A 15,086-nucleotide genomic window follows, 5' to 3' on the forward strand; every position below is an offset into this window, starting at 1 on the left:
TTGGATTCCGTGGCCAACTTTTACATCGCGATGTGGCCTGTTTACTGCTTTTAGGTGAGAAGAGCCACAGAGGCCGTGCAGAGACTCTGCCAGTGCCCATCCGAAAGATGCTCCAAACTGAAGGTGCGTAAAGTTGGCGAAGGACGGTACCATATCGCTGGACGAAATGTCTTCATCAGAGTATGTATTATCTATCTGATCCTTTATCTCGAATTAAAATTTGAACTATATGTGCGTATAGTATTATTTCGTATCATTGATCTACCTTTCATTATGCGGTAATCAAAACTCGTAAAATTGGGCTTCGTTACAACATCGTTGCGACTTCATATCGGTGGTTCTGTACATTTCTAGAAACGCAATGCAGACATCTTATTATTAGAAACACACCTGCATCAAACAATCCTGGCAGCCTTCAAAAAAAGCTTTTTTACATTGTTAACCTGCCGGGTACAGTTGGAAGTACATCTTCCGTTACTAATGACAATATTACTCGACGTGTTCGCAGCTTTTGAAGGGAAGACACATGATGGTCAGAGTGGGCGGGGGCTGGGACACCTTGGAGCATTTCTTGGCGAGGCACGATCCCTGTCAGGTGAGGACCCTCAACCGCGAGAGCACGCCGCCTTCTCCTCACGGCAACAAGCACACCAACTTTCTTCCTATTCGCGCCAAGTATCGCAGTCCTCCACCGGAATCCGTCTCGGCCCGTTAGCCTAAAAGCACAGTGCCTGTTTACAAGTCCACGCTACTTCACGTTCATGCTGTTGTTGGTCCGTTTCGTACAAGTCAAGAGACAATTCGATAGGGTGGCTTCTTCTGAAAAAGGATGAAACTTCTGTTTCGTCTTTTCATTCGGATCAGACTTTTATTCGATAGAAGCACGAGAAGTTACGAGAGTATCACGCTGATAGATGAACGGCGGGAACGTTACATACTTGAATCTTTATAAAATACACAAAGATCAGTAACGTCCCCGAGAAACGACGTCTTCCTTCTTTCCAACCGCTGTCTATGGCGCGTTGACGATATCGAGGGATTGGATAATTCTATCTCTGTGCTATTCTCGTGATCAAATATAGTAGAACTTGTATTAAATGCACCACTGTCTCTCATATACATATGCATATGTTATACAGGGGATGGCACTATTTTTCTTACATGTCATGTAATATGGCTGGGGAGCACTAATATTACACGTATATCCTGACAAGCGTGTTAATATGCCATCTTACTCTTGAGTAGACTCCCGCGATATTCGCTGATTCTTACCATTTTTACATCCGTACGAATTTTTGACGAATATATTGTATAGATCTATAATATACATTCGCTCGTTATTTTTGTACATTCACATCGAATTATACGTTGTGTTCATGCTACAATGTATGTACTATATGTATATGTATGTACGTATAGAAATGCGACTTGTATTTATTTGTACTTTCCTACATGTTCGCGTAAGTTGTTCGTTTAGAAGAACAAGGACTTGCCTTTCGTATATAGGTATCAACGATTCCATCGGTTTCGATTTACGACCCGTAAACGGTTAAGTGTCACACATTCCACAGATGACAGGCATATTAACGCTTGATTTGGAAATTGTCTAACAGAAATAGACGGGAGGGTAATGCACCTGGTAGAGGTAGTCGTAAGACCGCAATGACCAAAGTTCGTAATGGTGTACGTATGTTGAAACGACCACGGGCAATAAAGGCTTATCGGAATGTCGTTTACATCGAAGATAACGACCAACACAGTGTATCCGCTGCGAACGAGCTGCCTCGGCTTCGAAGTTGACCCATGCGTGTAATTAGAAGAAAGTGCAATTAAGGACTCAGGTAACATTTTAAATCGAGCTTGTCGGGATAAATAGAGCTACAGGAAATTGAACTTACCGATCGAACGACTCCGTCTTTTTGTAGAAATGCAAGCTTTAAAGGTTAGGTAACCGGTTACAAGAGTGCGGGATTATTATTCTGAAAAGGGGATGAAGCAATTAATTATTACTTATTTATACTTGGTCATTGCTGCGGCCCGCACGGGCGAATCTCGTAGTGCACTTAAATATTTCTCGCGGTAAGCAATGTAAGGCACATAGATTGTAACAAATAACAGGGTCGGTTAAATCGATTAATTCTATTTGAAATATTAGATTATTTATTGTTAGATTATTGTATAACAGTGTTAAACGATTGACACGAATGATTATTATTTTCATGCTTCACGTTCAAAGGATATCTTTGAACCTTTCTTATCATTGAGAAGAAAATCTATCTTCTTATATCGTTCTTAGACACATACATGTGTATCTACCGACACCGACCCTGACGATAATTCTTACACTTTGGCACATAATCGATACGTACTAAATTTGCTAACACGCAAAATGCTTCACGATAATTGCCATAATATATGTTTTGTACTTTTATAATAAATACATAGGATAAGGTGTAACAAAGGACGTATCGTAGCGAAATTACAAGGCGACATGTGTTTATTCGGTTCACAGAAATGCAAGGACACAGTGTGCAAAGGAATACCAAAGCAAAGAAATATACGACGAGCAATGTCGGCACGTTGAGGCTATTAACGTTGCCGTTCAAAGCTTTCCTTTTTGTTAGACTTTTTCCTTTCTATCATCTAAATTGATTTTGTATGATAGCGTTGTACGTTTCGTAAATTAGTATTCGACACATAGTACGTAATCTATTTCGTTTTAGATATTTCGCTCGTATACGCAGAATGTATTTATTTGTAAATTATAACGCAATCAGTTCTAAACGTAGTGATCGAAACAGATTTATTTCACGAGTATGTTGAGTGTCATTATTGCTACGCGCGAATGAAATGATTCCGCCATATTATATTATTATCGTAAACGCGTTACAGAATAAGTATGTCTATAGTACGGTTAAGTTGTACGTACCTGCTTAATTAAACGCAGAGTATTCTAGAGTATTTTTCGTTAAACGAAATTTTATAATTGAGAATGATTTCACGCGTTTCGTTTATGTTTGTTCTCGTGTAAATTTATCGTGTGCAATGCTATTTATTCTAGCATCAAATGGATTTTTGTCCTGCAGATTTTTGTTAAGAACTGAAATATCGAATTTATGAGATTTACGAATCAGTTTATAAGTATTCCATTGCACGATGAACATCGTGATATCATTGCAAACATAGTCTGTTTATTTTCTCATGATTTGTAATGTGATATGATTGTGTTGCACATCCTACTTTCATTTTTTACTTAACGTTAGTAATCAAAACATGCTTCTATAAAAGTAGCTCGTAATCAGTTCGTGTATTTCATATAACGTATAAAATATGCCGCTAATAACGTTAGTTTTATTTAAGTACGATACTATTGTGTTAATTGTTATATTTTGTTGAACAATAAAATATTTAATTATAAATCTCTTAGACATCTGTATAGTAATTATAATTGATTGCTAAACGGATGTATTTGTAAGTAACAAATATATCTTTATTTTTCTCAAAGTGCATATGTTAATACAAAAAGTAAGTTAAATTTGGTAAACATCACTTTTTTCATGATAGTCAGTCTGGTATAAAATAACATCTACGAGTAAAGAAATATATAAGAATGCAATATAAATTATAACGTTCGAAAACGTTTGATAATTTAATTTTAATCTCAGTGATCAAATATTATGTGATTAAAGTAACAATATTTATACGTGTATAGAGATATAAAATGGAGCATCGTATTTATTTATTGCAGCATCAATGGTGGACATTTTTACTTCTTTTTACTTTTACCTAGTGTTAACGTATGATGTTGAGGTTGTTGAGCGAATTGAGTTTTTCGCCTATTGAATTCCAAAATATCGTCTTCGAGCTTCTTTCTACTTTCTTCCAACTTTTTCTTTTCCTCTGTGTGATCTTTTTTCAGTTTATCGAATTTGTTATGAAGCTAGATAATACATACAAAAATGAAATTATTATATGGATCTTCTACAGAAACATTAAAAATTATAAATACTATTACCTCTTTCTCTGCCTCCTTCAATTCAGCCTCTTTCTCCTTTACTCGTGCCACGAACATCTGTCGCATTTCATCCTCCTTCTGTTGGAGCTCTTGCAGGTGAATGGATCTTTTCGCTTCGCAGGTTTGTTGGAAACTAACTGGTTTATTTTCACTATCAACATCGCTAAATCCCATCTGAAAATTATAATTATAAATAATTGGATTATGTAAGCCAGATTCAGAAATTTTTATTTTGTGCAATAAACTACCTGTTCTAGTCGCTTCCTACGATATAGCTCATAATGACGACAATGTGTCTTTTCTCTCATGTCTTCCATATTCGTCCTTATTAACATTTCACGTAATTTAACAAAGTCACAATGCGATTCATTCTCCACTATAAAAAGAACAGCATGGTTCAGGATAATTCACATATTTTAATAATAGCAAATAATTGTAATTTTACCTTGTACTGTGCCCCATGGATATTGACGAGAGCGCATCATTTTATTACCAACTCGAACAAAGTCTGTGCTACCAACTACTGCAAAAGGTACATGGGCATTCATACTAGTATTTACTTCTGCAACATTTTCGTCGTCCGTAGGAAATTGATAAATATGAACTCCATTATTTTGTAGTTCAGATATAATTTTAGTCTGGAACAGACAAGAAAGAAAAAAGCTGCAATAGATTAATATATCTATAGATGACTGTAACTTCTGCTATACCTTAAACTTCTGTAATTCCGTTTTAGATATTGTATCAGCTTTGGCAATAATTGGAATAATATTGACTTTCGTATCCAGTTTTTTCATACAGACTAGATCAATTGATTTTAATCTATAATTATACATTTAAATATTAATAAAGACAATGTCAGAATAAAAATGATAAATTTTTCCATAAGAAATATTTTACACCATATATTTACCCATGTCCTGTTGGACAAATAAAATATAGGCAAACATGAATACGACTGTCATGATAAGTTGGCAAAGATCGTTTTATCTTCAATTCCTCTTGTAAATATGCTTCAAATTGGGCATCTATGTAATCAACAACAGCTTTGAAGCTGTCCTCCTTATTAATTTGATCTCCATAACCAACCGTATCGACAATAGTGAGCTTTAACCTAACGTTACTTTCTTGCAATTCATAGGTATGTGCTTTAAGCTTTACAGCAGGGAGATTATGTGGACTTGGCATAGACTCAAAACTTGTATTAAATAAAGAATCCATAAGAGTCGACTTTCCAAGTCCAGTTTCACCTATTAAAAGTACAATTATAAATGTTAACAATCATAAATATTTATAGTACACATATGTATTAAAAACTAACAAACATATTTGTCTTACCGATACAAAGAATATTGAATACAAATCCATTTTGAACGGATTTATTTACCAATTGATCTGGAAGACTGTCGAATCCAACATGACCAGACAATTTTAAATTACGTAGGGTAGATTCCATCTGAAAATATGAAAAGGCCATGATTATTAACAGTTACTAAGTCGGCCGGAAACTAGCAGTACTATCCATATACGGAGAGCTTTATCAAGAATACTGTTGTTATGACAGAATAGAGAACCAACGCCCTTCAAATTATAAATATTACGCGTATAAATCAAGGACTGAATATGTGTTTATACATGAAAACAAAAATTTGTACACGTGGTTCTTCCCAATAGGAATAATCGCTAGGTGTAGCGTAATATAGGTGGAAAATTTAAAAAATGACACTTACCTTAGCACGTTCAACATCCGCCGACGCCATTTTTACTACTAGTGACGCATGTGTTACTCATACCAGTTCATACTCATACCGTAGTTCTCTGTAATACCGTATACATACACATCGTAATTTATTACAATCTATAATATTTATTCATTAAAGGTAAAATCGAGTGAAATCCGTATATATGTCGGATATCTCTGCAGTTATTTCGGTTTGAATAAAAGTGATTCTATAAGCATGTCATATAAATATTCATACATTTTGTATATCTTATCGGTATTAATCGAGATTATCGGGAATAAATCAATAGTATTATTGCCAGAAGTTCATATGTAAGCAGCAAATCAAACAATGCATACGACCAGACATCATTTACAGGTTAATTTAACAAAAATAATTCATAATTATATCGAGTTAAAATTTGTATTTCGCCTTTACGTATGTTATCATCGTGATTATTAACACATTGATTACTGGATGAATTTCGTAATTTCGTATACCTTATTCATTGCTTATTTCACATGCATTGTTATATACATATATGCATGATATATATTCTACTAAAGGAACAAAATTGTTATTATACATTTAGTACGTTATATTGTTATTTCTATGATAAAAATATTACAAATTTTACGAATATAATTTTTCTTTCATTTAAATACATCAATTAATTCCATGGCACAGCGTAGGCATGTTATTGGAACTTTAATATCGAAAAGGTAAATTTAAATTACGAATAAACAAAGCAGCGTGTAATATTTACTGATTCATATGGGTATATAAGCGGTTCGTAAGCCGCGCCCTCCCCCCACCACAGCGGCGTACGCCGCTCAGGTAGGAATTTACGGGCTCAGTTAGTGTTGGTATTGCGACCGCGTCGCTAGGGTGTTTCGCGTTGCCGTACTGGCAGGCTCCTCATAACAGTGTCTACTTTCTAACATGGAAGATCAATTTGTGTTGTATTATCATGTGACGGGGAAAAGCTCTCGTTCATAAGACGGTCTCTGTGTAAACTATCGTATATTTTCCTCGCGAGGGAAACGTGTTACCAGGTTAAATAACCGTCGCGATGGCGGACATGAAAAGTCCACCGTTCAGTGACATTAAACGGCCCGAGGAGGTGGTGGCGATGGCGATGAACGACAGCCTGAAATTCGCCGTGCTGATCGGGCTGATCGAAGTGGGACAGGTGTCGAATCGGGAAGTTGTCAACACCGTGCTTCATCTGGTGAGTAACATTGAAATTCCATAGATTTATCCGGCGTGCCGGCTATCTATTTCACGGTCATTCCCGCCGATTTTGCGACATCCGACCAAATCTGTCAGCCGGAGCTGTCAAACCGTGTTCGCGACAATCGACACGGTGTGCACGACCTTGCATACTGTGAAATATCTCGTCGTTTAATCGAAATTGAAAGTAATACAGCGCGCGTCGTTTCAGAGAGTATACGATACGAAACAATCGCGCTTCTTTCCGTTACGATCACATTCAATGTTTGCCTAAAAATCATCATCAAACGTCATGCTAACTTTATGGTAAACAAGTCCCTGTTCGCACGTTTTTCAGTGAAAACAATTTCCAAAATCGAGCCATATGTCTCGTTATCTTTTATCGTTATTTTTAAGATTCGAATAGATTCTTAGATTAAAATATTAATACTTTTATCGTTTGTTTGCTTAAAGCCATTTATTGATATTTCTTACCGCAATTACGTTCTTAACTCCAGTTTTGTTTTGATTTACTCCTGTAACGACCAATTATTTTTCCGAGGACACAAACAAGGAAAAAAATATATGAAACGCGGCAATCGAAACGTAGTGTAGCCACAAAAAGTTTACGGTCGTGTTTTTATTGCGTTAAATCACGCGTTTCGTAGTCGACATTGCGCTACGAAGCGCTGTTTACTCGTCAACGTGTCGCGTTCACGATATTGTTCTTATTTCCCCGGGGAATTCGGCTCGCGTTTAGGTGTCCGCGCGCCACGTAGAAAAACATGCTTATCAGAGCGATCTTGTCGCGCACACCGTTCCCGCGTGGGATGCGAGTTAAAATTTCCGTCGATCGTGCGCTCCAAACGATCGAATATCATTTTATTTGTCAACTGTCGATCGTATGATTAAACGTTTAGGAAATATTCGTGTTGTATAAATTTCAGGATAATTATGGAAATTTTTTGGCTGGAATTTTAGATTCAGCAATGGAAGCTAATTTTTGCAAACACAAAATTTGTTTACGAAGGTGATAAAAAATGATGATACACATGAAATTTCCAATTAACGTTTGGTCAATGTTGAGAAATACAAAAACAAATGGAATATTTTAAAATTCTTTCGACACGCAATTGTCAACGGAGAACCTTTCTTGTTCTAAATTGGTCAGAAATCGTGATACAGATAAAACTAAGATTTAGATAGGACCGAGAAAGAATTTTATGATATTTAAAATACGATATATCAGATAAAATCCACAAATTCTTTCGTCACGCAAATGTCAGCGAACATTTTAAAATCTTGAAAATTCCTCGGAATAGCTGGAACTCGAATACCGCGTAAAGATTTCGTTCTAACAACCAGGAACCATAGGAACATGTATAGACGGTGGAACGTGGCCGGTTCTCGAACTGGCGAAGACAAATAGGTAGCACGTGGCAGCGATTAATGTCGGCCGTCACGGTTACACGGAGTTACGATCGCGCCGCTTTTCCGATTCTGTCCGTCTCTTCGTTGTTGTTCAAAGAATTAGCCAGGGCTCCGATTTCTGCCGTTTTCCATTGATCTTCTCTCGGAGGTTGCACAATCTAGAGATTCACGAACTCGCCAACATACCGATTGTACGGTTTACTTTGACCCTGAATCGGTTAGCGTCATCGACGATCACGACAGCATCACGATCAATGTACGTACTCATTAGTTGGCTGCTATGATAGATAATGCTGGGACTCTGGAACAGACAGAGTTTTTGCATTCATCTAACAATAAGCGCGAAGGAGGATGGCGTGTGGTTAATTTTCTGGAGAACGATGTTGTAACGGATAGTGAAAGTATGCGTAGGGAGGTGGCTGTGCGTGGCAAGATGAATGGTTATAACGAGGAGTTTTTATGTGGTTTTCGTGATGTAGGAGATTGATTTCGATGATGCGCGAGGTAATTTTCCCATGGTGTGTATAAAAACGAGAGTGGTAGAAAATGGAAAAAGAATGAGGATAGCACAGATATCTAAAATTATTTTTAATATATCAACGAGAGATTTTTTTCTATTCCTTTTTCTCAGAATCCTTCGATTGTGTTATCTTTAAGCACGTAGAAATTCCTTTCCTGAAAAGAAAAGTGTTTCTTATGTTAGAATTGAAAAGGAAAGTGTTTTACCTTTAGACTAGATGTATATGGCTTCAAATTCTTACCTTTGTACTTATTTATCGATTTTGAAGAATATTCGTACATTTTATGTCTTTGTTTCATGAATGGAAGTCTAAATTAGATCCATGACTAAATTCCATTTCGATAGGAACAAGCGTTTATCGTGTTTGGACCGTAGTCCGAATCGCGTGTAATTCATATTATGTGGCTAGGAGCGAAGGTATTCAACATTTTGATTGTGGTTAAAGAGGCTTTGTTAATGGTCACATTTGTGTCAATATATTGTTAATAAATAGTCGCGATTATTAACTCCACTTGTGCGACGATTTAAAATAGCGAAATTTCAAAAATCCGTACAAGATTCTTTTTTCTTGACATCGTTATCATTTGTATTAAGTTCTTTCCATGTTATACGTAACCGTGCTATCTTTAACGGTTAAGAGAAATTTATGGAAACTGTAACTAACTGAATTTAAAAATAAAGCGATATATAAGTATAACCGTCAATTAGTAAAATACGAGAGTATAAGTAAAGTATAAAGTGGCAGTAAAATTAACTATATGCACGCGAAGTTATTTGTAACTAAACGTCAAATATAATTTGATTTTCGAAGGTTCGCTTTTGTGTTGCGAAATGAGGTGAAAAACTTCACTGGTGACGTTATTATCTCGCTCCGTATAGAACATTCAAACCATATAGTAATAAATTCAATCTTAAATTTCACTAAAAATATTCCACCGTGAAAGCGGTTTCAGTTTTCTGTCAGATTTTAATTTAAATTTTATATTATTTCGCGAAGTTAATAAAATATTCCTACACAATTGAGAGAAAAATAGGATAATTTAGGAATATACATTGATAGGAAAAACAGCATTCTGTTGGTAGCAAGCAAAATTGTAAAATCGTCGAATCACAAAATGTGAAAAATTTAAAATAAACGACTAAAAATTAAGAATGTTTAAACGGTATATTATCTCGCTCTTCTAACTTCTACTATTCTACTATTTCTGGTTAGCATAAGTTTGAATTACGTCAGTAATAATGAAGCTTCATGCGCAATAAGTGAGCGGGAAACACAATATTCGATTATTGATAGAACGACTGGATATTTCATCTTTTGGTAATAATAGAAATGACGTCCTTTTAATTCTTTCTCGCTATTCTACGGCGTGAAACTTAAAAAAATTGAGACAATTTAAAAGAGTCATCTTTTCGCATATCTTTTCTCACTATTGTTTTTTTCGAGTTACAAATTTAAACTGGTCGAACCCAGTTTCATCATTGATGGATCAAAGTATCAGAAATTGGTTCTTGCAATAAATATATTTTGCGATATTCTTTCTTCTATTTTTTAATTTTGAATTACACCTATAATTCCTATAGTCTTAATGACTCTAGTTTAAATATTTTCGTAAATCACTGTACAACTTCTACAACTGTCTCGCAGATAAATTTGTTCAAGTAGCTCTCTTATTGTTTAATTATTCTGAAGTGGCGTATTTATACGCAAATAGTAACGCATTAAAAATATTCTTATCCTTGAGCCAACGTGGCCGGAAGCGTCCAATAAGAAATTTTCGCGACATTACGCGTCGTCGACGACTTTATCGACTACGCAGGAACGCGTCGCATTTCGGAGGTGAAGGTCGTACCAACCTTGTTCTGAATGCATGTGTACACCATTTGATGGGCAAATTTGCATAAGTAACTGATAAAGTGGTAGCGGTTTCGAGTTTCTCCGTACCAGGAATTATCCGTTTACTTTTCCTATACGTGACGCAATGAAATTGGCTAATTAGTCCGCCGACTTTTTCGCCTCTTTTTCTCCACACTTTCTGGTTCTTTCTATGCTGCTGTTCTGATTATCGAACCGGGAGTCAGAGGCACCGATGACGCGTTTTCCAAGCGTCCCGAGGTGTCGGAACGAAACGCGTTTTCGTTGGTTGCTAGATATCTGAAGAAGTTTGTCGAGATTAGATTAGATTCTTTGGCTGCCTCGAAGATAATTCGGTTTTCTCTTCGTAGAGTTGTAATCTTGTGCATATTGTCTGTGCACTTGCTACGGCTTTATTGTTTCTCTTTAGAAGGAAGTTTTATTTGAGTTCTGTTTTTGTAGAAAGTAACTTGCGTCTCGTAAGTTTAGTTTAGAGAAGGGAAATGGAAATGCAAGAGTGAAAAAAGTGTCAAAGCACATAGCTTAATTAAAAATCGCAGATAGAAATGGCGATGCTGATCTCGATGTAAGATAACGCGTATTTCTAAAGATTAGATTGTAGATGTAAGGAAGAAAACTGTATTTGCGTAGAAAAATATTAAGAAATATTTAATTTAATTCGAAATTGTCAAATTAGCAATAATTTCATTTTTTATTATTACTGTAGCAATAGGTATATCGTAGAATATCGTTCCACGATAATATTTATTCCCAAAAATTGAAACCGGTAGGTTCATCGATCAATTGAAATATGTATACGTACATAGATGCAACGACTACAGCTGCGCAATACCTTTCGTGATATAATATATCAGTATGTCGTTATGACATACTAATGATACAATTATTGTTAACGAACTGCTAGACGTAGAGATATAATGATAGCATTAGAATCGATAGTTGCTCTTTTACTATGCTAACTTTTTTTATGGTACGTTACACATTTATATTATTAATGTAGACAACACGTTGCGGGTATATTGTAGTATTCTCGTATTAGTAATAGCGTATTATTACTTGTATGTCACCAGTGTTACGTACTAGTTAGCATCATTAAGCTCTAATAGACGTTTTTATTTTGAAACATCTGTATTCATACCTGTATCCCATCGCACTGGTATAGGTATCTTCTGCAGAATTAACTTCCGCGATATCTATTTTGGAATTTTATAAATACGTTTACGAGTAAAAATAATGTTTATTGACGTCAGTATATTTTACCCGCGCTACTTTCCAACGTCACGGTAAATAACATTTTCTTTTAACCCTTTTATGCCAGTAAAAAATCTAAAATTGAGCGCTTAGAAACTTCTACATGTTGTGTAAAATGTATAATGCAGTTACGCTCGTATACCTCTACGGTAGAATAGATATTGAACAATGTTACACATTCGTGTCACTATATCGGTAGAATTACTACACACGTTATACTAAATCCTACACGTTAAACATACATGACCCATTGTACACCATAGTATTTAACACACGATGATGTGCTTTATTCTAAAAGCTAACTGCACAATACGGTAATTTATGCCAATTGTGCTTGGTAAGTCACTCATTAACCTCGTATCACCGTTTGAGTAATCTGGAATAATGGAAAATAAATTGCTAGCGCATTGAAAATTTTAATGTACGATTAGAAAATGCAACATTTATCGAACGTTGTAAAGTAAAGAGTAAACTTTCTATCGGAATGATCTCTATCGAAGTTTATTCAGCTTGGCATTCTCGCGCAATCGTTAGACGAATAAACCTATTTCGATCATTTTATCCGGACCATCGACACCTCCTTTCTTCGTTCGAATTTCGTATCTTTGGAAAAGCATCGTCCATCCAGTTCACACGTATAACACAGGTTGTCATCCATTGCACAGCGCTCGCTTATGCTACCAAGTCGTGCGCCGTTGAATCGGCTTTTGTTACGTCCACGCACAATTAATCATGCGGACAATGCACGTCGAGCGGAGCCGCGGCGATAGAAATGGAGGTAGACGGGGGCTTTTTAGCAATTGATAATTAATGTAAGCGAGAAACACGTTCCTTCGATCTACCCACGCGTATTCGCGTGATAATATCTTTCAACGTGTTCTCGCGTGTAATGCGGCCAATTCTTTTGGTTTCTAGTAGAGCAAAGGCTTGTTCTTTCATATTCTACCAATCGAATTCATTCGCAAAAGACAGAAGACCTTTTAAAAGTCCAAAAGATTCGATAGTTTAATATTTAAAAGAATAGGAATTTTAAATGACCAAAACAATTGAAATTCTTGTAAAAAGTAGGTATGTACCTACTTCTTCTTTTGATCGAAATAGTGCTGTTAACAAAGTTACGGACATTTTATCGTACTCTATGAACTTAACCTACATATATCTATATAATAGAACCCATATTCTATAAAATCGATAGCCGTATTATATGAACCTCTCAGAAGCCAAATTGATCAATTCTACTTTTTATCAAGTTATCAATTTCACATTATCTATGTAGGTACGTAATTAGTATTCAACATGTGAAGAAAGAAATCTTATAATATAGAAGGATGTTCTTTATATTGTAGCGCAATTAGTTTTCATTCAGAAGACGTCATTATTTCTCCAATTTACAATATTACGAAAATCGATCTATGAACCATCGTTCGTTTTTATTTCTCTGTGCCGTGTTCAATACAGCTGATTTTGCAGCCGATATCTATCAGTGAAACGTGTTTCTCGTCGTGTCTCACGATCGTAATTCTTCCTGAATGGGATATTGTTCCTGGATGGAAGTGCAGTCTCGGTGACCGGTCGAACGTGCATTTTAATCAATTTTTCGAAAGGCACCCGTCGAGTTTTATGTTTAGCCGCGATATCGCGAGTTGAAATCTTGAAGTTATTGCGTTACAGTACATGAAAGTTCGCTGTATTTGTAAACTGCCAGGTGATTTTGTGTAGCGACTTGTTTTTGGGACAAGTTTGATTTAACTCCTGTACATTTGGGAACGTGATATTTCCCAGCGCGATGTCATTCGTGCAACGCTTTGGTCGTGATATCTCGCCTCTCTATTTTTCAGTATTTATTATTACATTGTTGTAAGTGTTATAACTATACATTGCACATGTCGTTTCAAAAAAAAAAAAAAAAAAAGAGGATGGAAAAGTTTGCTTTTGGAAGAAGAATGATGTTTAATATTGCGCTCGCTCATTCGCACGAGATGAATGAGATGTCTCGCGAACTGATTTTTCTTTCGAACCTTTGGATGAGATGTCTCACGGTTGAATGAAATAACAGGCGTGATGTCTTGTACGAATGACACAACGCGCGACGTCACGTCTACGAAATGATCGAGTCTGTTGTGAAATTTGGTTTCTAGCTCGAAGAAAAATATCGTTAGAAATAGGATTTTTGTTTGTTAAAAATTTTCGTTGATACAGTATCTTAGAAAAAAATGTATTACCCGGAAATCTGGAACAACAAATAGAATTCTTTCTCTCTTTTTTGATAATTGTGTTACTCTTCCTCGTACTTTTTTCCCTATTCTAGTGTTCTGTGTTTTTATTTTCATTGTTGAACACATTCTTGGCGGTGCCATTGAAATGGTAATCTTGTTTGCCTTTCTGCGACAAGAAGAATCTATTTTAGAACTATCGCCGTGATGTCCGACCTTGTTTAAATGTTTTCATTTTTTAAGGATAATATATGTACAGTTAAAATCAAACATCGAACTAGTTTTCGTTACAAATGCTGAATTTTGGGAGAAGGATTATTAAAAGTATAGACAGAAAGTACAGCCGTATTAATCGTAGAATATACAGTAAAATCAGTACCACGAGTTGGGTATCGTTGTTCAAATAAAGGTCATGAACATTTCAGTGTTCGTTAAATACAATGTAACAGATAGTTTTTAAGCTACGCTGTTGGTATACGGAATTCGTATTGCCAGTTTATATCTAGACAAACTGCATAGAAATAAACAGGCATTGCTTGCTCAGAAGCTTATTGTTATAACTAAAAATACAATTGGAATTTTGCACATGTTTGTACATTTCTGTCTGACCAGAGATTTTATTCGTTAATTCTCTTATTTATTATAACTTTTTCGGAATTTAGTATGATTAGATTTTACAATGGCTCTAAATTAGCCGACTTAGAGTAAGAATAACAAGTTTTACACCACATTAAGTATGTCATATTAAAATTCAATCTGTTAAACATTAAATAACACGAAAAGCATCTTTCTCCTATAATCTTCAGTCATAATTGATCGATCGTTATTTCTTAGTCTTTCTCTCTCTAGT

The 15,086-nt window shown here is 35.6% G+C and overlaps 3 protein-coding genes across 7 annotated transcripts in view; 2 read left to right on the plus strand and 1 right to left on the minus strand.

Annotated features, from left to right (window-relative positions):
- The window catches only part of LOC117230714 (growth arrest-specific protein 2-like), a 29,843-nt gene extending 26,415 nt beyond the window's left edge, over window positions 1-3,428 (plus strand). For 2 of the 5 annotated variants that reach the window (XM_033488452.1, XM_033488530.1), the window contains exons 7-8: window positions 55-180; window positions 509-3,428. In XM_033488452.1, coding sequence (XP_033344343.1) covers window positions 55-180; window positions 509-715 — 333 coding nt within the window. In that variant the 3' untranslated portion in view covers window positions 716-3,428. The remainder of the gene's footprint in view (window positions 1-54; window positions 181-508) is intronic. The other 3 variants (XR_004492868.1, XR_004492873.1, XR_004492875.1) reach the window with 3 other exon arrangements.
- A 38-nt stretch (window positions 3,429-3,466) lies between these two features.
- On the minus strand, window positions 3,467-5,968 carry LOC117230866 (septin-2). The gene is made up of 8 exons (XM_033488788.1): window positions 5,746-5,968; window positions 5,354-5,471; window positions 4,929-5,265; window positions 4,726-4,837; window positions 4,461-4,653; window positions 4,264-4,391; window positions 4,016-4,189; window positions 3,467-3,940 (listed from the first exon to the last, which is right to left on the minus strand). Exons 1-8 carry the CDS (start codon window positions 5,773-5,775, stop codon window positions 3,767-3,769), a joined length of 1,266 nt encoding a protein of 421 aa, XP_033344679.1. The 5' UTR covers window positions 5,776-5,968; the 3' UTR covers window positions 3,467-3,766.
- Window positions 5,969-6,596: 628 nt separating this feature from the next.
- LOC117238402 (neurobeachin) overlaps window positions 6,597-15,086 on the plus strand; it is a 413,842-nt gene continuing 405,352 nt past the window's right edge. Inside the window, exon 1 of the mRNA XM_033503859.1 lies at window positions 6,597-6,967. Coding sequence (XP_033359750.1) covers window positions 6,809-6,967 — 159 coding nt within the window. The 5' untranslated portion in view covers window positions 6,597-6,808. The remainder of the gene's footprint in view (window positions 6,968-15,086) is intronic.

Source organism: Bombus vosnesenskii, unplaced genomic scaffold (genome assembly GCF_011952255.1).
Source record: "Bombus vosnesenskii isolate JDL3184/JDL3185 unplaced genomic scaffold, Bvos_JDL3184-5_v1.1 scf7180000013262, whole genome shotgun sequence".
NCBI lineage: Eukaryota > Metazoa > Arthropoda > Insecta > Hymenoptera > Apidae > Bombus > Bombus vosnesenskii.

Excerpts from the sequence above, each read along its gene's own strand:
- LOC117230866 (XM_033488788.1), bottom strand. The coding sequence starts at position 5,775 with ATGGCGTCGGCGGATGTTGAACGTGCTAAG. Across the intron at positions 4,392-4,460 it reads TCCATGGGGCACAGTACAAG|TGGAGAATGAATCGCATTGT; the intron begins GTAAAATTACAA and ends TTCTTTTTATAG. Across the intron at positions 4,190-4,263 it reads GTAGGAAGCGACTAGAACAG|ATGGGATTTAGCGATGTTGA; the intron begins GTAGTTTATTGC and ends TATAATTTTCAG.